Source organism: Suncus etruscus, chromosome 7 (assembly GCF_024139225.1).
Source record: "Suncus etruscus isolate mSunEtr1 chromosome 7, mSunEtr1.pri.cur, whole genome shotgun sequence".
Lineage (NCBI taxonomy): Eukaryota > Metazoa > Chordata > Mammalia > Eulipotyphla > Soricidae > Suncus > Suncus etruscus.
Genome location: NC_064854.1, coordinates 119,351,091 through 119,377,013, shown reverse-complemented (window position 1 = coordinate 119,377,013; position 25,923 = coordinate 119,351,091). Strand labels below are relative to the sequence as shown.

Below are 25,923 nucleotides of genomic sequence, written 5' to 3'. Positions count from 1 at the left end.
ATCCTAATGAAATATTGTTTGGAATTGAATTGACTCTCCAGACCAGTTTTGGGAGAGTTGACATCTTAATATAATCGGATTTTCCGGCCCTTGAATATGCTATGATTCTCTTCTTATTTAGAACTTCTTTTAGTAATTTCCATTTTCCTCTATGGACATCATTTTGAATCCCTGTTGCCCATTTTCTCTTCCCTCTGACAGACTTCTGAGGTATATACAAGAGGGTGACTGTCTGTAGGAGGAGACCAGTTCCAGCTCCCCCTTCTTAGCTTGTGTCCCAAACCCTTCAGACTACAGACAAGATTAATTAGCCTGAGAGTCCCTTGCCCTGCCTCACACTGATGGCAATCAGTGACTACACGGTGATACCATGCCACAATGTGATGGCTCTGAGGTTACTTGTTTTGGTTTCTGTCATTTCCTATTGACCTGCTTCTTTCTTTCTGTCTTCCTCTCTCCTCTTCTCACTATCCCAACCACATACCAGAGAGGTGAGATCACATTTTCCATGACACACTCAAGTGAGTGTCTGTAGTTAGGTGACTGGCGTGGAGTGTCCTACTGCATCCTTCCAACTGCAGTGTTGGACACGCAGTCCCAGTCAAAAGCACATTGCGCGCTGTGACTCCTTAAGCTGAGGAACCATTTTTCCACCCCACAGTGAAAGGGGGAATTGCATGGCAGACAGACCCCTGTATTCAGAGCAGGAGTAGGTAGAACCTGTGTCCCACAGAGCAAGGATTCAGTGTTGTAAAAGTATTTCCTTTCCTGTAGGTTTTTGCCTAGTAAGTAAGGTTTTAGTAGAGCCTTTTCCTTCTAAATAAGGGATATCAGGGACTATGTCAGAGGTTGAAAGTTCTCTCTGCTCTGACTAAGGGACTTAAAATTATCTCCCAAATGTTTTACCTATAGTTCCCTTCTCAGCTTTCTAGATTGTCCCCAGAGCCATTTTTCTCACCAGCACAGAGCAGCTGTGACCTAGAGGTGTCCTACATTAGATGCCTTCCCTCTTCTCCCCTCATATGCCTCCAATTCCAACCATGTGCTTACTTGTCACTTTGCTTCTCTCTCTCTCTCTCCTCACCTGCCTCTGTGACCAACACGTAAACCCAGACTGCAGGGTCCCAGACGATGCCGTGTTTGACATCATCACAGATGAGGAACTGTGTCAGATACAGGAGTCTGGCTCTTCCCTGCCTGAAACACCCACTGAGACTGAATCTCTTGACCGGAATATGATGGAACAGTGAGTAGAAATCACACTAGCCGGTATTCAGCAAGCCCTGGCCCTCATGCCTTGATTTCAGTGCACAGAAAAGTTAGATTTGAGTTTCTTTGCTTAAAGAAAGGGGCCTTACACCAGTATTTGGGGGGTGGGCTGGTCATTGAAGAACACCAGGAAAAGGGAAATAGTCAGTGTCCAGGTTTGTCAGAGAGTTCTGAGACCTGAAAGTTGGCCTCTTTGTTTTCAGCATCTCTATTAGGACTTCCCTAGGCTTGGGCAACTGTCTTAATCTATTTAGAAGCATCATCACAGAACACCCCAGGTTTCTCTCAATGACAGAGTCTGGAAAGCTAAAGACCAAAGTACCAGCACGTTTGGGGTCTAGAGAGATCTCTTTCCTGGGTCACAAATGCAGCTTTCTTATTCTCCTCTCTTATTCATCCCTCAGTATGTGCTTCCTCTGATATCGGATTGGCTTCATTTTTAAGCTCTTGCTTTTTCATGGGTTGTATATACAAATACAGTCACATTCTGAGGTGTGGTGGAGATTAAAGTTCAACCTAGATATCTGAGAGACCACAGTTCAACACTTAAGAACCCCTTAGATGTGTTTCCCATGGCCATACAGAGCAATTTGCCACTTTGGAAAAATACCACATTCCGGGGACAAAGAGATAATAAACGTGTTAAGGTACTTGCCTTGCACATGGTAGATCTGGTTTGAACCCCAGCACCACATAGAGTCCAGAGCCCTTCAACAGTGATCCCAAGTGCTGAGCCACCCTTGTGCTCTGACCCAGCCAGATGTGCCCCCCACCCAACCCAAAAATAAATGAATAAACAAAAAGCACATTTATCTTGTGGAACCAGTAATCAGACTTGGTAATGGTGCCATGAGAAAGGAAAGCTGGATTTAGGTTCAGTTGCTTGGGTGAATCTGTGCTCTTCATAAATGCCTCTTTCTGTCTCAACACCTCTGGAGTCCCCACATTCTAAAAGCAATCAAAGTCCATATGAGTCGGTTACCCCATGTCCTGCAGGAACTTCCCCTCTACCCGCCTGCAACTTGCTCATCCCCACTATCTTATGATCCCCAGTCAGTGGTTCAGATCTGCTGATCCTCCCTGGGACTGTGCAATGATAGCATCAACTGCAGTGCTCATTATCTGCTGACCTCTCATTTTGGGGGGATTGGGCTGGGGTGTATTTTCTAGCAGGCATAGTGAGTAGAGTTTTGTGGGGGCTAATTTCTAAAAACATGAAATAACCATGGAAAGTACCTTCCTACTAAGATGTCAGGCATTGACACCTTGGAATCCATGAGAAAGTATCAACTTTCTCTCACCAAAGACTTGCTCTGTTTCTTAGCCCCTAATTCTCATTCAACTATTATTTCCATCGCAAAGAAATTCAAAAGAATTGACAAGATGCCTGGGTTGGACATTTTCTCTTTTACTCTCCATTAAGTTTCAGTGATGCCTTTGTCCAGAGCATTGAGATCTCTGGTGCTCTCTCTCTCCTCCCAGAACTCAGAGGAAAGCTGGGTGGATTGTGAGTTGATCCTCCCCGATTTCTTCTGCCTGTTAGATAACATCCTTCATCTTTCTGAGATTTTCGACTCAGTTAATTTTTTCCCACTACTCTAGCATCTGACTCGACAGTGGATGAGGCTTCTCCATCACCCAGCTCTAGGTGGCCCCTGCTCATTGTTGCTTCTGCACCTTTGGGCCCTGCTTACAGAGCATTCCTAATCACAGTCCTCTCTCTGAGATGTCTGCATCACCTTAGATTCTCCCAGAGCCCCTGGATTCTTGTTCTACCCCTCTGAATATTCCACTCCAGTAATACCAAGCCACTGCCCATAGCCATACCACAACTTTAAATGGCCACAGCCTCCATGTGGTGGGTAGAATGATGAGTTGTCACACACACACACACACACACACACACACACACACACACACACACACACATTTCCTACCCACATACCCTGCCTCCTGTTCCCCTTTCCCAGTAAAAACCAAACCAGAAGAGTTTATGAACTCTAATAAATGCATGTTTTGAGTTACAGGACATTATAAAATGTCCCAAGGAAAGAAAACTGCCAGCCTCCTAGCCCAGGACCTCCCAGGTAGACAGACATTGGCTAGCCAACAGGAACCTGCTGTCCCCATGGTCTGTTTGTGAGGAGAACCAAGAGCAGCCTCCAGACTCACCGAACTGACCTTGGCCCACCTCATCATGTGCTTTTGTGCACTACCTCCAGATATATCCCCAGCATCTTGGGGAACTTTCTCTCCTGCTCTTTCACTTCCCAACCAGGAGATTTCTTGCCTGGCAGCTCCAAAACAAAGGAGAAACACCAGGAATGTGAGGTTGTACAGGGGAAGTAAGGAACCCTGGACCTTGGAAGCTTCTCTGAAGAACAACTTTGAAAAGAAATCAGCAACGAGGAAATGACTCAGAGGGCACTTATTTATCGTATAGAGGGGCCAAAGTGGTGGTGCAGGCGGTAGGTTGTTTGCCTTGCATGCGCTAACCTAGGACAGACCATGGTTCGATCCCCTGGTGTCCCATATGGTCCCCCAAGCCAGGGGCATTTTCTGAGCTCATAGCCAGGTGTAACGCCTGTTTGTCACCAGGTGTGACAAAAAGCAAAACAAAACAAAAATACCATATAGATAGAGCCTCATCCAGCTGCCTTCATCCATTCCAGTCTTTCACAGTACTAGGAATTCTGCCCAATGTACAGGCCTGAGGAGGCCAGATAACTTATCCAAGATGATATGGCTTTGGACCCTGAACTTTTCCCCCAGGTTCTCATTTTAATGTATACAACTCTCTTTTCTGGGTCCTCACTCTGCAATTTTACATCAAAAACCTGTCTCCGGTATCCACTTCTCCCCACACAGACCCATTCTTAGGGCTCAGGATGTTGTCTTCTTGCCTTTTCTGGCACCAATAGGACAGAAAGAGTTCTCAGAATCCAGCCTGCCAGGGAGATAGGCAAGGATTCTGAAGATTCTTAAGCTGTCTCAGAGGTCCCTCCCCGATGGGCCGAGCATGGGAGTGTAGCCTTATCTCAGTGAGAGAGTGATGTCCTCCAGCATCCTCCAGATGTGTATGTATAGTCCTCCTGTGGCTGGCCCAGCCCACCACAACTGGAGCCCAGGCCTGGCATCCTGCTATCCTCAGCCCTAGTAATCCCAGGAAGATGAGCAAAGCAAATATTTACTCCCTGATCATAGGACAGTTATTGCACAAGGTGTTCCCCTCTTCTGATCAAGACCATGTGGCAGTGAAGGCCCCCAGAATCTGACACTTGGTTAGATCCCTCATAACCACTTTAGGTTCCATCTCTGGAGCAGCCTTTGCCCCTTGAACTCAGTCCCCCTCATCTGTCCAAAGGAGGGCCAGCTCTCCCTCCAGTGCACTTGGGAGGATGTGAGGAGAAAGTGTGAAGGAAGACCGGAGTCTAGTTCTTGGTGCCTGGAAGCCTTCTGGGCTTGTGCATTGTTTTCCTGGTATCTGACCTGAGTGGTGATGTCAGGGGCTCAGCCATGCACGTCTTTTATGTGCCCTGAAATCTAGCACTTAGCAGCATGTTCTTCTCCAAGGAAAATTATCTCAGATACCCAGATGATACTGACTTTGACCAACTCACAGACCCCCCTCACTTGACTCACAGATTATCTCTGCAGTCACCAGTTGTGAGCTGTCGCTTTGTGGTCAGCTTTGTGTACCTGAGACCTGCAGCAGGTCTGTTACCAACCAGGAGATTTCATGCCTGGCAGCTCAAACACAAAATGGTAACAGGATATGGCACAATGATGATTAAGGCTAGAAAGCTGCCTGGTGATTCGGTTAGTCCAGCATCTCTACCATCATACGAGTCCAGATTTGCTAGCTACCCAGGCCTTTCAGCTGCTTGGAACCCCTGTGAGGTGTGTATGGGCAGAGACACCTGTCCACAAGTGCCCCAGCCACACCTCCACTGGGTGAGCTTTGGCAGGTGCTGAACTAGTTTCCTCACTTGAAAATTGGAAGGTGGCAGAAGGAGGGCACAGTCTCTAGTCCCTACAAAAGGGCATTGGTAATACCATGTTGATTGAAGGCACTCTTGGTGGTCCATGTTGCCCAATCACAGCAGTGCAGCTTTCTCATGGATGTGTCAACACATCTATGAAATGTGGGTTGGAACTACGGGATCCACAAAGTCTGGCCTGTACTTAGAAGGAAACTGGATGCATGTGGTGCGCCATACAGCTTCTGAAGGCTCCTAAAAGCACAAGGCAAGTGTCCCTAAGCTTTGCCAACTGACAGGAAATAGTATGTGGCTTCTAACTACTGCCCTTTAGGAGCCCTTCTTCCTCAAAACACAAACCATGCTAGTATTTTCAAGGTCTCTTTACAATCACTCTTCAAGGTGGATTCTGTTTAGTTATGTTTCACCAAAAGGAAAGAGATTACTAACTCATGAGAGATTGAACTGGGTTTGTTCTGATTTTTTCAGACCTCACAGCTATACTCGGGAAGCCAGGGCTGGCCCACCTACCTACCTGCACACTTGTTTGCATCGGTCCTCTGAAATCCAGTTAGTGGCTTTGAACCTTTTGCGTCAAAAATCAATGTTTAAGCCTGCCCAATAGATTATAGGGATCAAACAACCATGCATAAGCAACCTGACATTTAAAACTCAGCCTCATTCTGTGACCACAAGGCAGAATGCCCCTTACATTTTGACAGAAGGTTAGAACCACAGAAGAGAGTTTTTATTTCTGGTATGTTCCATTTCCTTGACAGCAGAGCCCAGAAAACTTTTAACCAATTTGCTATGTTCTGAATCCACCATTATCGCTGGTGGGTTTCAGACATGCTACATTAAAGCAGAACATGCCTAAGAATAAAAGAAGCTTAAAGGATTAGGTAGGCTGTTAAAAAGATTTATTTTCTGGTCATGAAAATGACCTGAGTGATCTGTGTGTAGTATATGTACATCTGTATGTTTTATATGTGTGCAGAAAGATGGTGAGGGGCATTAAGTAATTCTGTTTTGGTAAAAAAACACATTGAAGAACCAATCTCAGAAATGCTTCTTTAGAGTCATGTCATCTAAACTGACTTGCACACACACACAGTTTTGTAGCTTTTGATGGACCTTTGGGACTCTCAACTGACTCTGAGTTATTGGGGCTCATTCATAGTCTTTGGTGTTTAGTCCTCTAAGAATTCATCAGAAAGAGACTACAGACAGGTACTGTACTGGAGTTGGACCCCAACATGAGGCCAAGACTGATCTCATTTATATTAGGTAAATGAGGGCTCAGCCATGTGCCAGCAACTCATAACCTCTCTAGTCTCTCTTGCTTCCCAGGAGCTAGAGGAATCTGGGAGAGATCCCAAAGTGTCATCTGCCATCAACAACTTTGTTGACCATTTCCAGTTTTAGTCCCAGTGAAGAAGATACGATGTCTTACATCTTCCTCATCAGACATTCTCATGGTGTCAGCATTCCTGGGGAGCTTTGGGCATGGGTATTGAAGAAGAGAACAAAATATGTTCCTTCCGTCCAACATTAGCTATAGCATTAGATTACTTTTCCATGAGAATGTACAAACTGTAAGCAAATCTTCCCTTTATTCAAGCCCCTTATCCATCTGAGTGGCTTTTTAGCTGGAACATGCCAGTGGCGTCTGCATTGTGGGAAGGAGAAGTCCGAAAAGCATCCTCAGAGGACTTTCCTTGGCTTGAGACCCTGAAGTAAGGGCAGCCAATGTCTTTCATAAGTTTATAGAAGTTCTTCCTAAACTTTAGGCCAACAAAAGCATAAAGCACAGGGTTAAGGCAGGCACGCAGGAAAGCAATGGACTCTGTCACTGTGATGGCATAATGAAAACTGGTCATGAGAGAATATTCCCAGTTTGTGCTGCAGATGAGTTTCACAAGGTTGAAAGGCATCTGGGTCAGAAGGAACACAGCTACCACCAGGAAGATGATCTTCAGAGACTTATGCTTCTGAAAGCTTCGTGCCTGAAACAAGTTCTTGATGATGACTGAGTAGCAGATAATCATGGTGAGAAGTGGCAAGAAAAACCCCAGTATCAACTGGATGGAAAGGACCATCGTGGAAAGTCTTTCTTCATCGTAGGCACAGTTGTACTTGTCTGTGTGAGTGACATTGGCATAGATAATCTGAGGCAAAGAAACCAGCAAGGAAATCACCCATATGGATAAGCAGATGGCCTTACCCCAGATCATCCTTTTGGCCTTCTGGTTGTAGACCTTGGTGGCCTGAACCACAGCAATGAAGCGGTCCACAGTGATGCAGGTGAGTGTGAGCATGGATGTATAGAAGTTCAAAGTATACATGCCCAACAGGATTTTGCAAGGAATGTCACCAAAGACCCACTCATGGAAGCCTGCATAGGCCCAGAAGGGCAAAGTACAGACAAACAGCAGGTCAGCCACAGGCAAATTCATAAGGAATATATCTGTTAGGCTCTTCAGCTTCTGGTAGAAGATGTATATGACCAGTACCAGGGAGTTCCCCACCAGGCCACAGATGAATACTGCCACATACATGCAGGGCAAAAAGAACTTTCTGAAGTGCCAGAAGGTTTGATGCTCCTGGTCATCGCCATCAGAAATGTTGAAAATCTGAAATTCATCCTCATGAAACATGGTGTCTGGCATGATAACACCTGTAAGTCAAACACAGGAGTTCTGTTTGGGACCGACGATATACCTGCAATGAGGGGATAAATATCCTCTTAAATCCACCAGTTATGGGGCTGGAAAGATAGCATGGAGGTAAGGCAATTGCCTTGTATGCAGGCGGACGGTGACTCGAATCCCGGCATCTCATATGGTCTCCCGAGTCTGCCCAAAGCGATTTCTGAGTATGGAGCTAGGAGTAACCCCTGAGCGCTGCCAGATGTGACCCAAAAAAAAAAAAAAAATCCACCAGTTATTGAAGGGAGATTGCTCTAACAAGTTGAGAGAATTTTTATTATATCTAAAAATCCTTTGAATCTTACCCACCTGGAAGATAACTCAACCCACAATGCAAAAAATTCCTGTGCTGAATGGTCTTGAGAGCGAAGGTCTACCTTTGAAAGAATTTGCAAGAACAGCCCTGTCTTTTAATAGGCAGAGAGAGCCTGGTCTCATCTATCTCCAGCTTACAGCAACTGCCCAACCAGCCAGTCCCATTCTCTATAAATAGGCATGTTCCTGGAGAACTCAGACCTGCCCTGCCTTTTCTTTTCCTTATTTACATAACATCAAAAGAAATGAAAAGAAGGCACCTTGGGTAAGTTGGTTTTATGATCAAGAAATTGGGTGTTTTTCAGACCCAAACTTTTCCCTTTATCTGCCTCTAGTTTGCCATCCCACTCTCAGAGCCTCATCTCCCAATTTACTGGTCTTTAAAGAGGTTCATTTTCTCAGAAAGGAACAGAGCTTGAACTTTCAGAATTAACAGTGTCAGGCTGCATGTGTGCATTGAAAATGGAACAGAAGAGCAGCCTTCTTGCAGTAAGGCTAGCAGCAAAGATCAGCTCACCACTGCCTTACCTTGCCTGGGGCTCCCAGTGCATTAAAATTGTCACTTCTGAACCTTCTTTATGTCAATTTGACCCTGCTGGCATTTAACCCTAAGGATCAGACAGATATCAGGATGAATTAACCCGTGGTTTTAGAGCATCATTAGTTTTACCAGTTTAGGCCTTAAAATGATCAGTGTGCAATGAATCTTTTCCATTTATATGCCAATACTTGAGATATCTTAAGAAAAGCAGATACTGGATTACCAGCGATGGAACCCACGTCGGCAGCATGCAAGGCTTAGAAATCAGAAGCACTTGACCCCTCCTAGAAATGGGTCCCCGAATACTGCCAGGAGAAATTCCTGAGCATAGAGCCAGGAATAACTCCTGAGCGCCATCAGTTGTGCCCAGAAACAAAAAAAAAAAAAAAAAGAAGAGGAAGAATCCATGATGAATAAGTTTGAACTATATTACTTAATGCAGAGAAACGATTGAATCTAATCAGCAAGAGCACACTACCCTTCGTCCTTATTTTTTCTCCTTATGTTTTAAAGTGCCTAGAATGATATATTTACTTAGATTGAGAAAAGATAGTAAGCAATCATCTTGGCCAATAGCTTGTCATATAACATAACATCATAACATAACATAACATATAAAAGAAATGGAAAACACATAGGAAGAGCAATACTCAGGGCACAAATATAGCCAGTGACTAGACTTTTAATGTCCCTGCAAGGACCTTACTGCCTTGATACCAGAGCCATCACCCTACTCAGTCTTACTCTGTGCCCAGAACCTGGGTGAGTCATTTGCACATTAACACTCATTGAGCCCTCACAGTAGCAAATGACAAGTAAATTTTGAACTTCAAAAACTAGACTGTTTCCACTGTAATATGCTCCATGCATGAGTCAGAGCCCCAACATCACCCAGTCAGCCCTCACCTTTGCCGTCAAGAGATGCACTGTTGGTTTATTTCAGATAGGAGATGGCTCAGGACAAGGTCTGCCTCTGTCCCTCTGTGATGTGAACTCTGTTTCTGTTGAGTGTGTTTGAAGAACTCCTGGTTGGTTATTTTGAGCACCAATCTTACCTCAGTCTTCGAGATCAGAAGCACTTGACTCCTCCTGTAACTGAAAGGTGGGAGGGTCAAAGATAGGAACGACTGCTCTGATACTCCAAAACCACTGACTCCTCACTGAGGACTTTTTCTTCCCCTAGCAGGGCTATTACAACATTGTCTGTTTCAACACGGAAACAGATCTGACTCTGGAAGCCTACTGAAAACTGGTAGCTTTGGCATCTTGAATGTATTTCAGTCACTAGTCACAGAATATTTTTGGAACAATCTGGGGCTAAATCGATGCCGAGTTCATCTCTGGCCTGAGTTGTGTGATTGCGCATGCGTGCAGCTCCAACATAACCTGCCACCCACCATTCTTCTAGCAGTCATACGAGGCAAGGCAGACCTAATCTTTTCTTAGTAGAGAACAGTATTGAAGACCATTGCTGCAATAACAGCCCCACACTGATAACGCTTTTATTTTTATTTATTGGGACAGGGGGCATGCCTGGCAGTGCTCAGGAGTTACTTCTGGCTCTGAGCTCAGAAATCACTCCTGGCAGTCTCAGGGGACCATATGGGACGCCAGAGGTTGAACCCTGGTCAGCCGCTTGCAAGGCAAACTCTCTACCCACTGTGCTATCACTCTAGCCACCAGATAGTAACTAGAGGGACCCGAGTCTCTGTTGCTTCCAGATTAATGGCCTATAATCTGTGTCAGTGGACCTGATGGAGTACTTGCTCCGAAACTAACCCCATTCCAGACTCTTAGCAGGCTATGCTCATCTACTCTGAAATGAATGGAATCATATGGCTCCCCAAGACTGCCCTTTCCACTCCTGGATTCCCCGTAGGTGTTGAGAACCTTGACAACATTACGATTCTATTTGTTGGCCAAACATATGTAGGCATTTGTGGCAATAACACCTCAGAAGATGAGAATTAAGAATGTGTGCTTGAGTTATATACCCCTGTCCTCTTCTCTGGGGAGATCAAGGTAGAGATAAGGACTCTAGTTCCATTTTCCTGGAAGTAGTTTCTCTGATGTTGAACTCCTATCCAGCCAGTTTTCTCCTCATCTTCTCTGCTATCACTCTCCTGAACAAGCCTTCACCCAAGGTTCCTCTCTAGGGCAGGATTTAAGGTGCTAGGAACAATCCTAAGATCTGGGAAAAATACTAAGTTCTGCTAGTAGTTAGGGACTGTCCTGGATGCTCCCAGTTACTACTATCATGTAATCTAGTCACTAGAGAGGAATAAGCAGATTATCAAAATTAGTTTACTAAGGGGTTCATCTGACAACAAAGTTCAAGCTAACTTTCCTAAATTTTTTGAGTATGGAGTTATCCCTGGGGCCTTGGCTAAAAAGAAAACGTGATGATATTTTCATAGATTATCAGTGATCTCAAACTATTTGCCCTGGTGCAGGTGAGTGGGGGTGTTCTCCTGAGGCAGAATTCCGGAGGCTTTGTCAGGTCTGAAGAGGATGAAAAGATAAAAGAACAGCCAGAGGGGACCCAGCAGCAAATAAACAAATAAGCAGACACAGCCAGATCTGAAGGGGAGAAGGCCTGAAGTAACCTTCCAAGTGTTTGCCTGGCTCACTCTGAGGACTGACTAACAGGCTTTTCCCAGAAACCCCTTGCTTGGGACCAGTTCACAAGGTGGAATTACAATGATTGAAGCCTTGTCAGACACTCATTCAATTGTGTTCCCCTCTCTCAGAGTGCTTTTCTGTAGACTAGGGGGGAAGTAGGCCCTCACCTGATGGCCCCATGTGCACATCATGTGCTTCTAGCGAAGGGTGGTGTATTTGCTTGGGGGACCTTGGCTGCATTTGTCAAACCAATCTCCAGTGGAAATCTCTTCCGTGGAAAGCCTGCAGCTCAGTCAGAGGAGATGAGCCACTCATAGGGACAAGAATTTTATTTCATCCAGTTTATAAAGTTTCTTTTGTAAAAAGGAAAATGAGACAGCTCGGAGGAGTCTTCGTCTCCTGGCCATTACTTTTCTTTGAAACAAAACCCTACACCTCTCAAGAACCAGTCCCAGCCATAGGGCTTGGGTTTCCCCTGGAAAACATTTTTCTGACTAGAAATGAACAGAAGAATCTATAGAGGACCCAAGACTACTGCCTGCTGCAGATTCATTATAGAAGTCTGTCTACCTGCTCAGTCCATCCCAATTCCTGACCGTCTCAAGCTGAGGTCCTCATCAGAATGTTGGCTACTCATGGATGAGAGTCCAGGGTCAATTCCAGAACCTGATGCCAAGAAAGAGTCCAGCTGCAGGGGCATTGTTAGGTGATGGCAACAGTGGAGGTTGAGTCAGAAGGGCCACAGAAAAAGTAACCTCACAAAACAGCAGACATGTTGATGATAGCTTGTTGAGCTATTCCTGGGAATTGATTATGCAGACAAGCTTTTATGTTTAGGTTTGCATGTTTTATAGTACATATTATAGTTACCAAGTAATCAGAAATCAAGTACCAGAGTGCTTTTTTCTTCACTTGTTTCCTGGACAAAAGGAAGCCAATGGCCAAAAGGAAGCCAATGGCCAAAAACAATAACAAAAAAAAATGAGAGTGAAAAACCTACTAGGAGTTTACTTTAATAGTAAAACAAGAGGGTGCAAGTGGGGGGAGAGGAGAGGAGAGGAGAGAGAGAGAGAGAGAGAGAGAGAGAGAGAGAGAGAGAGTTCAATGGGCTAAGTGCATGCTTTGCATGCTACAGAACTGGATTCAATTCCTGGCATCATATGATTTAAGCACTCCCAGAAGTGACCTCCAGCACAACTTGGAGTGGCCACTGAGCACATGCACAGAACAAATCCAAGAATGCATGCAGATGCGCCCCTCTGTGATGATGCACCGATAAGCACTGTTTCCGTGCTCTCCAGCAGCGAGTTTCCATATGGCTGACAAAACCAAGGAGCCAAGCAATTCATTCCTTTTTATGCTATCAAGTTGGAATGGTCACATTTTTTTCCTTGTTTATGGTGGTGGTTCTCCAGTGGAGGCTGCCATGGTTTATCAGAGCAAATGGTGCTTCTCCTTTTGCCAGGCCTTATGGGGCTGAGGACCAAATGAGGCTCTTGAGATTTATCAGTGAAACTCTAAGAGAATGGGGGCTTCGAAGGCATCCATAACTCTCCTGGCCTGTCTGCTCACCAGGAAATCTGCAGAATTAGCATAAATGAGCATTTTGATGTATGAGAGTTTTTAGAACACTCTAGATTCCAGCTACAGAGGTCAAGCTGCAAGCATCTCCCTCCCCCAACTCCCCTTCCATACACTCACTCTTAAGGCCTATCATCCAGGCCAGCATGGAATCCTGCGCCATGATGTTGGGTGCTTTTCCAACAAACCCCTTGTTTCCTGGTCACTCTTGGTTCCTTCTTGGTTATGAAAGCATCAGATTCCTCAGTGAGGAACAGTGAGTTCCTGTTGAGGGTTTTGGAAAAAGTACCTCTTTACCCTGAGGTACGTCACTAAGGCTTTTTGTGAGCAGAGACTCACTGCAATATACACAACAGCTGCCCAGAGATGCAAGATGATCAGTCATCTCAGTAGATCCAGCAAGTCGCCAGACATCTTGGGGACAAAACTTCACCAGAAAAGAATGGCGTGCCATCAGCCCTCTCAGTCCCCTAGCTGGCAGATGCTTCTCACGGTCAGAAGAAGAGAAAAGTCACTTGCAGTCGCATCAAGTCTGCTTTAGATCTTTTCTGAGAAAAATCAAGACAGCAGAAAGGAAATGACTCTAGTAGGAAAAAGGGTGCCTTCTAGTGGTCTTTTTAATAAATACATTTATTTCGACCGCCCTGTTATGTACAGCACATAAGCATAAAGTCAAGAGAGAGAGAGAGAAAGAAAGAGAGAGAGAGAGAGCCTCCCTCCTTTAACCCCCAGAATACTAGTGTAACTGGTCTCCACTTTAGAACTTGTTGTAGATTGGGTATCTATTCTGTTGTCATTGACTTTGGATTTGGTGTTCAAGTCTGATCATTTTTTATTTCCACTACATGTTCATATGACTGGCCCTGGTATCACCCTTTTTTCTCCTCAATTTATGAGGCTGAATGATTCAAATTATGTGATTTTGTTGGAGATAAAAAGATAGGAAAAAGAAAAAAATTTGGTAGCCTTTACAAAAAAAAGTGCCTCATAAAAATCCTGACACTCACGTACCATCTGCTATTGTGTTGATATTTCTGTTCTACTAAATTCATGTTGTTTATAGATAAGTTGACTCCCAGCCTACTAAATGGATCCTGATGTACTCTGTTTGTAATGCTATTGAGAGGCAAACTCTCAGGGCCAGAGAGATGTACAATGAGTAGTGTTCTTTGCCTTATATGTGTCTGACTCAGGACTGATCTCCAGCATCCTTGTTGGTCCCCCAAGTAGGCTCTGAGCACCAATGAGTTGGGGAGGGGGGATAGAAAGGGAAGGGAGGAGGAAGGAAAGGGAGAAAGGAGAAGGGAAGGGGAAGGGAAGGGAAGGGTTAGGGGAAGGAAAGTGAAGATATGGGGGAAGAAAAGGGAGAAGGGAAGGGAAGAAGAAAGGAAAGGGAAGGGAAGCAGGGAAGGGAAGGAAAGGAAAGGGAAGGGAAAGGGGAAGGGAAAAGAAGTGATGGGAAGAAGGAGGGGAAGGGAGAAGGGAAGAGAAGGGGAAGGGGAGGAAAGGAAAGAGGGAAGGGAAGGGGGAAGGACAGGGAAAAGGGAAGGGAAGGAGGAGGGTAAGGGAAGGAAAGGGAAGAGAAAGGAAGGGGAGGGGAAGGGAAGGGAAGAAAGAGGGCAAGAGAGGAGGGAAGGGGGAAAGGCGGGTAAGGGAGGGGGAGGGAAGAAAAGGAAAGAGGGAAGACAAGGGAAGGCAAGGCTCAATATCTAAGGGAAAACTCGGTATCACCTCCAAGAGTAATCACGAGTAATCCAATTTGCCCACTCCTTTCTCCATCCTCGCCTCACCTCTGTTCCAGTGGGTAAAGGTTAGGGCTACTCTTGAATCATCACTTCCAGTTAACCAGAAGTTATCTCTAATCGTGGTCATCAGAGGCAGGAGAGATGGAGGAAGAGAAGAAATAATCAGAATACTTTTGAACATCAAAGCATCATGATTTCTACCACAGATTACAAAAGTTTTGCTATTTTGCTTCCAGTACACCACTGCCATGGCCCCTCCTCTACTGTTCCTCAGGAATGTTGGTCGCCTTGCTTTGTTCTGCTCTCTGTGAAACTATATCTGGTATTTTGTCTTTCTTTTTTTCTTTTTTTAATTAATAACTTTATTTAAACATCTTGATTACAAACATGATTGTGATTAGTTTTCAGTCATGTAAAGAACACCCACCTTCACCAGTACAACATTCCCACCACCAATGTCCCAAATCTCCCTTCATCCCACCCCATCCCCACCTGTACTCTAGACAGACTTTCCACTTCCCTCATTCATTCACATGGTTATGATAGTTCTCAGTGTAGTTATTTCTCTAACTGCACTCACCACTCTTTGTGGTGAGCTTCATGTTGTGAGCTGGACCTTCCAGCCCTCCTCTCTTTGTCTCTGAGGATTATTGCAAAAATGTCTTTTATTTTTCTTAAAACCCATGGATGATTGAGACTATTCTGTGTCTATCTCTTTCCCTCTGACTTATTTCACTCAGCATAATAGATTCCATGTACATCCATGTATAGGAAAATTTCATGACTTCATCTCTCCTGATGACTGCATAATATTCCATTGTGTATATGTACCGCAGCTTCTTTAGTCATTCATCTGTTGAATGGCATCTTGGTTGTTTCCAGAGTCTGGCTATTGTATATAGTGCTGCAATAAATATAGGTGTGCGGAAGGAGCTTTTGTATTGTATTCTTGTGTTCCTAGGGTATATTCCTAGGAGTGGTATAGCTGGATTGTATGGTAGCTCAATTTCCAGTTTTTGGAGGAATCTCCATATCGCTTTCCATAGAGGTTGGACTAGACAGCATTCCCACCAGCAGTGAATAAGAGTTCCTTTCTCTCCACATCCCTGCCAATGCTGCTTGTTCTCATTCTTTGTGATGTGTGCCATTCTCTGTGGAGTGAGGTGGTATCTCATCGTTGATTTGATTTGCATCTCCCTGATGATTAGTGATGAGGAGCATTTTTTCATGTGTCTTTTCTATTTTGGCATTGTCTATTCATTTCTTTTCTCCATTTTTTGATGGGATTAGATGTATTTTTTTCTTGTAAAGTTCTGTCAATGCCCTGTATATTTTGGATATTAGCCCCTTATCTGATGGATATTGGGTGAATAGTTTTCCCACACAGTGGGTGGCTCTTGTATCCTGGGCACTATTTCCTTTGAGGTGCAGAAACTTCTCAGCTTAAGGTATTCCCATCTGTTTATCTCTGCTTCCACTTGTTCGGAGAGTGCAATTTCTCCTTGAAGATGCCTTTAGTCTCAATGTCATGGAGTGTTTTACCTATGTGTTGTTCTATATACCTTATGGTATCAAGTCTGATATCAAGGTCTTTAATCCATTTGGATTTTACCTTCATACATGATGTTAGCTGATGGTCTAAGTTCCCATTTTTGCAAGTGGCTAACCAGTTGTGCCAACACCACTTGTTTAATGAGGCTTTCCCTGCTCCATTTAGGGTTTCTTGCTTCTTTATAAAAAATTAGGTGATTGTATGTCTGGGGAACATTCTCTGAGTACTCAAGCCTTTTCCAGTGATCTGAGGGTCTGTCTTTATTCCAATACTATGCTGTTTTATACTTCTGATTCACTTTATTGTGATACCTTCTTTTTTTTTTTTTTTTTTTTGGTTTTTGGGCCACACCCGTTTGACACTCAGGGGTTACTCCTGGCTATGTGCTCAGAAATCGCCCCTGGCTTGGGGGGACCATATGGGACGCCGGGGAATCGAGCCGTGGTCCGTCCTATGCTAGCGCTTGCAAGGTAGACACCTTACCTCTAGCGCCACCTTCCCGGCCCCAGTGATACCTTCTTGTTTCATCCTAGTTTAAGCAAACTGCAGGATTTCATCTTTTCCTATAGTCAAGTAGTGTTCCATTGAGTGCATACCGTACTTACCTTATCCACTCACCAGTTAGCAGGCAGTTGGGTTATTTCCAGATCTTAGCTGTTGTAGATAACACCGAGGTAAATATAGATATGTATTTATCCTTATAGTTTTTATTTTGCCATTGAATTGTCATTCAATTCAATTCAAGGCGAGAGGGGTAGCAAAAACCTTAGCAGAGAAAGCTCATGTGAGGAAAAGCACATAGTGGACAGGGCCATGGACTAAAAGCAAGCTGACTCTGTTGAAAATTTAACTGACCGCTTGTCAGTCTGCTGCTATAACCCTTCTTCATTAGACCCGTCCACGTGAGGGGTTAGAAACACGGTGCCTGGGGCAACCTCATCCAACATATGGACTATATACTTTATATACTTTTTGAGTAGAAAAGTCAATTTATTTATAAAGAGAAACACATACATTTTAGCAGTTATAAAACTTCCTCTAACAACTTTTAGTAACTCAGAAATATATATATTAACAAGGCAGCTTAGTAGAGGATCAATTTTCCTCCTGTGCATTTGAAAACAAATGTCCATTGAGTAAGTTGGGAGACTAGATTGACTTTCTCAATTTTTTAATAGTTTTTATTGTGACCAATAGTGAATAACAAATCTTTCACAGTAATATTTAAGGTACATAGTATATTTTATATTTTTGATCAACAGGCAGATGAGACATCACCATTTGTCTCTAGGGGCACAAGATCTGCAGGGCACGAGCTTATGCTAGGAGAAAAAGGTCAAGACCAAAGCCAGAGTGGGCTGCCTTTTCTGTGGCGTCCTAAAAGCACCTCCTTAGGCCCTTGGAAGTAAGCTGCCTTTGAGTTAGAAGAACCTGGTGTCATCTAGGACAGGAACCCCCCACCAAAGTCACTCAGTTATAGAGAGCCCAGGCAAGAGTCCCTTTTGACTCCCAGGACCACTGCTGCCTTCCATGTTCTCTGGAACCTGAATGAATTCTGCTCCAGAGGGAAGATGCTGTGCAGGAGGCGGGGGGGTGGGGGGGTGGGGGGGGGGGAGCAGAGATTATCTCCCACTGCGGGCTTTAGTGCAGATCAGATGATCTAGTCTAGCTAATGCCAGAGGTTGCCCAGGTCAGTCCCCACCCCTGTTCACAGCATCAACCCTAAAAGTAGGTTCCCATACCCTGGAAACTTCCAGCAGAGAAAGCAGTTACCAGGCCTGAAAGCAAATGAATGTGAGGCCCAGGCTGTTGAGTGCCGCCTTGTTTTGAGCTACTAGGTTCCCTAGATAGTGCCCAACCTCCCCCTGAAGCTGCAAATTGGATACAGGCAGCAGAGAGAGACTCTGCCCACCAATGCATGCCCCTCTCCCTGTGGTAAGGTGGGTGTGCCTGTCCCCTCTTTTGAGGGTGTGGGCTGACTGGGGAGAGAAGTGGAGGTCGGTCACTGACAGGCCTCAAGCTTGTGAGCAGGTGTGCTGTGTCCCTTATTTGTTTCTTTTTGTTTTGGGGCCACACTGGAAAGTGCTCAGGGCTTTCTCCTGGCTCTGCTCTCAGGACTTACTCCTGGCAGGTTCAAGGAACAATAGAGGATGCCAGAGATTGAGACCAGGTCTGCCATGTGCAAGGCAAACATGCTACCCATTCTATTATCACTCCAGTTCCTAACCCTTATTTCTGGCTTGCACTCTCTTCAGTGCCCTGGATTCAGGTGACTAATCTTCCAGCACCTTCCCCAAGCATGACTACATGACCGTATCCTCTGATAGCTAAGCAGCTGTCTTCTTGTTTGCCGTTTCAGGGATGCCACATCCAACTCACTGACACCAGAGGATGCAGAAGACTTGCCTCTGAGTCAAGATGCTGAAATCTGCCTGCTGCGCTTTGGAGAACTGATGTGAGTGACGGGCTCCTGAGCAAGAGAGGAGGCGCGAGTGTTGTTTTGCCTGGCCTGAGCTGGGAAGCACTCTGAGGTGTTAGTATATCACCCAGCTAACTTTCTGTCTCTGCTCCTCTCCCATTTTTAGGCATCATTTAGGTAGGGAGCAACATTTCCTCTATAGTGCAAACTGCTGGGTGGTTGTTGTTGTTGTTGTTTTTTTTTTTTTAATTTTTTACTAATTTTCTTTTAGGCACCATGATTGGCAATACAACTTCTAGTAAGTTTCAGGCACAAATCATTCCAGTGTCTGCTACCTTCATCTTTTTCCAATGTCGTCCCCCCACATCCCCTGTCTTCTGGTGATCTTCCTACTGAAGACCAGTTCTCAGTTTCTGTTGATCTTGAATCTTCAGTGTCCTTCCTCTGGTTCTTTACATCCTGTGTTTGAGGGAGATTGTTCAGAGTCTGTCTTCCTTCTGATAGGATTCACTGCCTGCTAGGATTTGAATAAATCAATTATTATAGTCAGCAGTCAACCAGCAGGCACAGTTTCTAACTCAATGCCCAGCTAGCTCCCTCTTCAGTTTTGCCAGAGGAGAAGCTGAGGCCCGTAGAATAGTGATCTTCTCTCCAAGAATATGGAGACAAGAACTGAACTGTGTCCCCTTTAACCACACTTCCCTCACCTCCTCCCCCTGTGTTCTTTTTGAAAACAAACTGTGCTTGCTTTTCTTCCCTTGGAGGAACAGGAGACTACTCGTAGCTCTGCTCAGAGCTTACTCTTTTTTTTTTTTAGCTTTTGGACCACACCTGGTGACGCTCAGGGGTTACTCCTGGCTATGCGCTCAGAAAATGCTCCTGGCTTGGGGAATCATGGGACGCCAGGGATCGAACCAAGGTCCTTCCTGGGTCAGCCATGTGCAAGGCAAGCCCCCTACCACTGCACTATCGCTCTGGCCCTTAGAGCTTACTCTTGGCTTTGTTCTCAGGGACCCTTCCTGATAGAAGTGGGAAGCCAAATATTTTTTTCTTTTTTTTTGTTTGTTTGTTTTTGGGTCACACCCAGCAGCACTCAGGGGTTACTCCTGGCTCTATGCTCAGATATCGCTCCTGGCAGGCACGGGGGACCATATGGGATGCTGGGATTCGAACCACTGTCCTTCTGCATGCAAGGCAAACACCCTACCTTCATGCTATCTCTGGTTTCTGGGAAGCCAAATATTTTGTTGGAGTCAGCTGTGTACAAGGCAAGCACCTGCCTTCTGTGCTATTTCTCCAGCTCCTTGGTTTTTTGTTTGTTTGTTTGTTTTTGTTGTTTTTTTTGTTTTTTTTGGGTCACACCTGGCAGCGCTCAGGGGTTACTCCTGGCTCTATGCTCAGAAATAGCCCCTGGCAGGCTCAGGGGACCATATGGGATGCCAGGATTCGAACCACTGACCTTCGGCATGCAAGGCAAACACCTTACCTCCATGCTATCTTTCTGGCTCCCCCTTGTTTTCTTATTTTAAGTGGTCAAAGGTAGTTGGTTTTATAATTTCTGTTTTTTTTATTTTTTTTTATTTTTTTGGTTTTTCAGCCACACCCAGTGACATTCAGGGGTTACTCCTAGCCATGTGCTCAGAAATTGCTCTTGGCCTGGGGGCCCATACGCGATGCCGGGAATCGAACCATTGTCCATCCTAGGCTGGCGCACACCACTGTTCCAGCCCCTGGTTTTTTTTTTAATATTTAGGAAAAATAAGTAAGTCTCACCATCCTTTCTTTTCACCCCTTCGTCCTTTTCCTTGGCTTCCACTTTCTCGTCAGTAAACTTGGTTCTGTTATTAGTGTTCACTGTTTTACTTTTATTTTTTTCCACGTATCTATTTTATTTCCTAACATCGCATGCATGAGTAAAATCTTCCATACTTGTATTTCTTCTGATTTCTTTGTTGTTGTTTAATACCCTTGATTCCATACTACTTGATAGCTAAATGGCATTCCATTTCATGTGTGTATATAAATATGTATATGGTATCCACATGTACTACATCTCATTTATTCAGTAATAAAGACAAACACTTTCATTATTGTTATATTTCAACTTTTTTTTCTTCTTCTTTTTTTTTGGTTTTTGGACGCTCAGTGGTTACTCCTGGCTCTGCACTAAGAAATCATTTCTGGCTTGGGGGAACGACCATATGGGACACCAGGGATAAAACTGAGGTCCTTCCTGGGTCAGCCACATGCAAGGCAAACACCGTACCGCTGCACTATCGCTCCAGCCTCATATTTTAACTCTTTTAAGTGATTAATTTTTTATCCTTTTTGTTTTCTTATTGTAAGAACCTTTGGGGGGGGGGTGTTTGGATTTTGGGTTTTGGGTCACACCCGACAGTGCTCAGGGGTTACTTCTGGCTCTACACTCAGAAATCACTCCTGGCAGGCTCAGGGGACCATATGGGATGCTGGGATTCGAGCCACCATCCTTCTGCATGAAAGGCAAATGCCTTACCTCCATGCTATCTCTTCAGCCCCATAAGAACCATTTTCATTGTAAAAAGTTAAAAAAAGTTGGATAATAAACAACATTGGTATAGTTTTTCAGGTATATGTATATAGTTTTTTTAAAGCATAAAGTTTGATCATATACACGAAAATAGATAATTATTTGTATGTATATAATTTAAAATGTAAATAGTTAACATTTCATTTTATGTTGCATGTATATTTTCCCATATCATACCTTTTCCAACATCTGTGCCCTGTGGCTATATGACTGAACACATGAAACTACAAAATGCACATCCTCAATTCTTTTATTCTTTTTGCTTTGTGGCTACATCTGACTGTGTTCAGAGGTTATTCCTGGATCTCCACTCAGGAATCACTCCTGGTGATCCTCAAAGGGACCATATGGGATGCCAGGCAAGTGCCCTACCTGCTGTGCTCTCTACTCCACATCCTCAAATATTTTTTTTTTCATGCCTTGTGCATGCAAAAGACTGTCTGGGTCCTTAGAGAATAACTCAAAGAATACTTTATTTTTGTCCTCGTAGAGTCTCATTTCTAACAGAGGATGAGAGAGGCAAACTTCAATTTCAGGAAGTAAATAAATTGTGATGTGTGTCACAAGGTGGCGCTTGCTGTGGTAGGGAGACAGAATGAGAAGTGGGTAGGATTTGTGTTTTTGATGGGAGACCCGAGCCTGTGACCTCAGAGATGCCACACAACTCCAAGAGCTTCATAGTGGGGGTCACACTCAGTCAAGAAAGAGACTAAGTGAGTGCTACCTGTGTGTGTTTGTCTCCTGTCCTGCCTCCTAAATCTCTTGGAAGTGGGCCGAAAAGGGCCCAGAAAATTCGCACACCCAGAGGCTCCGCTTCGCTACCGAGCCATGCGCTCTTCACTGCAACAGGAAGAAAAATCCACACTTAAGAACTGAGCTGGGAGACAGACCATGGTTCAATCCCCTGGTGTCCCATAGGGTCCCGCAAGCCAGGAGCGATTTCTAAGCACATAGCCAGGAGCATCACCGGGTGTGGCCCAAAAAAACAAACAAAAAAAACAATAACAACAACGAAAAATGATGGAGAGGGACTTCAGAGCATAAAAACCGGCTATCCTTTGCAAAAGCTGGCTCCCTGTGTGTGACACCAGGCGGGGAAATCCGCGAAAGTACACCGGCCCAGTGGGGCTCAGCTGTGAAAGACTGTGAGTGTGACCTGTCTATGTCTGTCTACTGTCCTCTTGCGTGAAACTCTTGCGAGTGGGGCAAAAAGAGCCTCCAGAAACCTCGCTCGCCCAGACGCCATTTTCAGGGAGGGACTTCAGAGCATAAAAACCGGCTATCCTTTGCAAAAGCTGGCTCCCTGTGTGTGACACCAGGCGGGGAAAATCCGCGAAAGTACACCGGCCCAGTGGGGCTCAGCTGTGAAAGACTGTGAGTGTGACCTGTCTATGTCTGTCTACTGTCCTCTTGCGTGAAACTCTTGCGAGTGGGGCAAAAAGAGCCTCCAGAAACCTCGCTCGCCCAGACGCCATTTTCAGGGAGGGACTTCAGAGCATAAAAACCGGCTATCCTTTGCAAAAGCTGGCTCCCTGTGTGTGACACCAGGCGGGGAAAATCCGCGAAAGTACACCGGCCCAGTGGGGCTCAGCTGTGAAAGACTGTGAGTGTGACCTGTCTATGTCTGTCTACTGTCCTCTTGCGTGAAACTCTTGCGAGTGGGGCAAAAAGAGGCTCAGAGGAGCACGGCCTCTCCGCTCCGCTACGCGGCCGTGCACTCTTTCTAAGGAAAGAACTCCATTGCAACAAGAAGGAAAAATCACACTAAGAACGGCGCTATATCACAGAAGCAAACATTTCTCTCTGGACTGTCTTCTCTGTTGCATGCTCGGGCCTAAGATTTGACCCAGTGTGAGGCTTCATCCACGGAGGACTCCCCTCCCTTAGAGGCAAGTCAGCCCATCCAGAAAGGGAGGAGCCAGAGGAGTGTGCTGCCTACATCATATAGACAATGAATACCACCACAACACGTAGAAAAACCCACAATACAAGTGTGACAATGGGGAAACAACGCAGGCCAGCATCAGACATAGAGAATGAAGATGACAATTCTGAGGACCAGATAATGACTGAACAACTAATCAACCTCTCCGATAAGGACTTTAGACTAGCAATATGGAAGGTGCTCAACAGACTCCAAGAAACCATGGATCGAGTTGAACAGAACACTAATAAGAACCAAGAAAATATGAAGGCAGAAATGACAAAACTCCAAACTGAAATAACATGTCAACTAACAGGACTGAAAAAGTCAGTAAACGAAGTGAATGACAAAATGGATAAGCTCTGGGACAGGGTATCAGAAGCTGAGAATAGACTTGGTGCTGTGGAAGATGAGATACATAACAATTCCATACAGCAGGAGAGATTGGACAAAAAACTTAAAGCAAATGAGCAGACAATGGAAAAATTAGTCAAAGAATGGGAACAGACGAAAATAGAAGTCTATGATAAGATCAACAGAAACAACTTAAGAATCATTGGAGTCCCAGAGACCCAGGAAGAAAATTTCCAGGAAGAATCAATGGTCAAGAACATCATTAAAGAGAAACTTCCAGAGCTAAAGAATATATGTGATCAAATCCTGCATGCCCGAAGAGTACCAACCAAAAGAGACCCCAGAAAAACCACCCCAAGACACATCCTAGTCACAATGACAAATCCCACAGATAGAGACAGAATTCTGAAAACAGCAAGATCAAAAGGGGAAATCATGTTCAAGCAAGCTTCCCTGAGATTTACAGCAGACCTGTCACCAGAAACGCTCAATGCCAGAAAGCAATGGTGGGATATTGTGACAAGACTGAATGAAATGAATGCTTCACCCAGAATACTATACCCAGCAAAACTCACTTTCCGGTTTGATGGAAGAATACATGGTTTCACAGACAAAAAACAGCTCAGAAACTTCACAGACACAAAACCAGTCTTAAGAGAAAAACTGAAAGACCTAATCTAAGACAAGACTACCCAAAAGACACACCAAATTTTGAAATAAAGATGGCGTTAAATCCCAGGACAATTCTTTCTCTCAACGTCAATGGACTAAATGCACCAGTTAAGAGACACAGAGTGGCTAAATGGATCAAAAAACTCAATCCAACCTTCTGCTGCCTACAAGAAACGCACCTGAATAGTCAGAACAAACATAGACTCAAAATAAAAGGCTGGAGAAAAGTTATCCAAGCAAACAACACCCATAAAAAAGCTGGAGTGGCCATACTAATATCAGATAATGCAAACTTTATACTCAGGAAGGTTGTAAGGGACAAAGACGGACATTTTATATTAATCAAGGGGTACGTAGAGCAGGAAGAATTCACTCTCCTAAACATATATGCACCGAATGAGGGGCCAGCAAAATATTTAATACAACTGTTGACAAATCTGAAAAATAATATCAACAACAACACAATAATTGTGGGGGACCTTAACACGGCTTTGTCAACACTGGACAGGTCAACCAGACTGAAACCCAACAAGAATATACTAGACCTGAGGAGAGAAATGGAAGAAAGAGGCCTAGTGGATATATATAGGACACTCCATCCCCAGAAACCTGGATACACATTCTTCTCCAATGTACATGGGACATTCTCCAGGATAGACTACATGCTGGCACATAAAACATACCTCCATAAGATCAAGAGGATAGAAATTTTGCAGACTACCTTCGCTGACCACAAGGCTCTGAAATTATTTGTGAACTCCAAAGGGACTCAGAAGAAACACTTTAACACCTGGAAGTTAAACAGCCTCATGCTCAATAACCAGTGGGTCCGAGATGAAATCAAGGAGGAAATAAAAAGGTTCCTGGAAACAAATGACAATAAAGACACAAACTCTCAGAACTTATGGGACACAGCAAAAGCAGTACTGAGAGGAAAATTTATAGCTTTGCAAGCACACATCAGGAAGGAAGAAGGAGCTTACCTGAGTAGCTTAATGACACAGCTAATGGAACTAGAAAATGCTCAACAAAAGGACCCAAGAATAGGAAGACAGAAGGAAATAACAAAGTTGAGAGCAGAAATCAACGAAGTGGAAACTCAAAAAACAATTCGAAAGATCAACGAAAGCAGAAGTTGGTTCTTTGAAAAAATAAACAAGATTGATAGACCACTGGCAAACCTAACAAAGAAAGAGAGAGAGAGAAACTTGATAACTCGTATCAGGAATGAAAAAGGAGAGATCACTACTGATATGACAGAGATTCAAAGGGTAATCAGAAACTACTTTGAAAAACTCTACGCCACTAAAAATGAGAACCTGGAAGAAATGGATAAATTCTTGGACTCTTATAATCTTCCACGGTTGAAGGAAGAGGATGTAGCATATCTAAACACCCCCATCACCATTGATGAAATTAAAACAGTAATCAAATGTCTGCCGAAAAACAAAAGCCCAGGTCCAGATGGATTCACTAATGAATTCTATCAAACTTTCCAAGAGGAACTACTGCCAATCTTGGCAAGACTCTTTCATGAAATTGAACAAACAGAAACACTTCCAAATAGCTTTATGAAGCCAACATCACCTTGATACCTAAACCAGACAGAGACGCTACCAAAAAAGAAAATTACAGACCAATATCACTGATGAATGCAGATGCAAAGATCCTC

General features: G+C 44.3%; 2 protein-coding genes across 2 annotated transcripts in view; one reads left to right on the top strand and one right to left on the bottom strand.

Moving 5' to 3' along the window:
* FYCO1 (FYVE and coiled-coil domain autophagy adaptor 1) overlaps positions 1–25,923 on the top strand; it is an 84,766-nt gene that overhangs the window by 43,145 nt on the left and 15,698 nt on the right. The window contains exons 14-15 of the mRNA XM_049777297.1: positions 1,114–1,246; positions 18,673–18,768. Coding sequence (XP_049633254.1) covers positions 1,114–1,246; positions 18,673–18,768 — 229 coding nt within the window. The remainder of the gene's footprint in view (positions 1–1,113; positions 1,247–18,672; positions 18,769–25,923) is intronic.
* On the bottom strand, positions 6,875–7,918 carry CXCR6 (C-X-C motif chemokine receptor 6). The gene has a single exon (XM_049776722.1). The coding sequence runs from the start codon at positions 7,916–7,918 to the stop codon at positions 6,875–6,877; it is 1,044 nt and encodes a 347-aa protein (XP_049632679.1).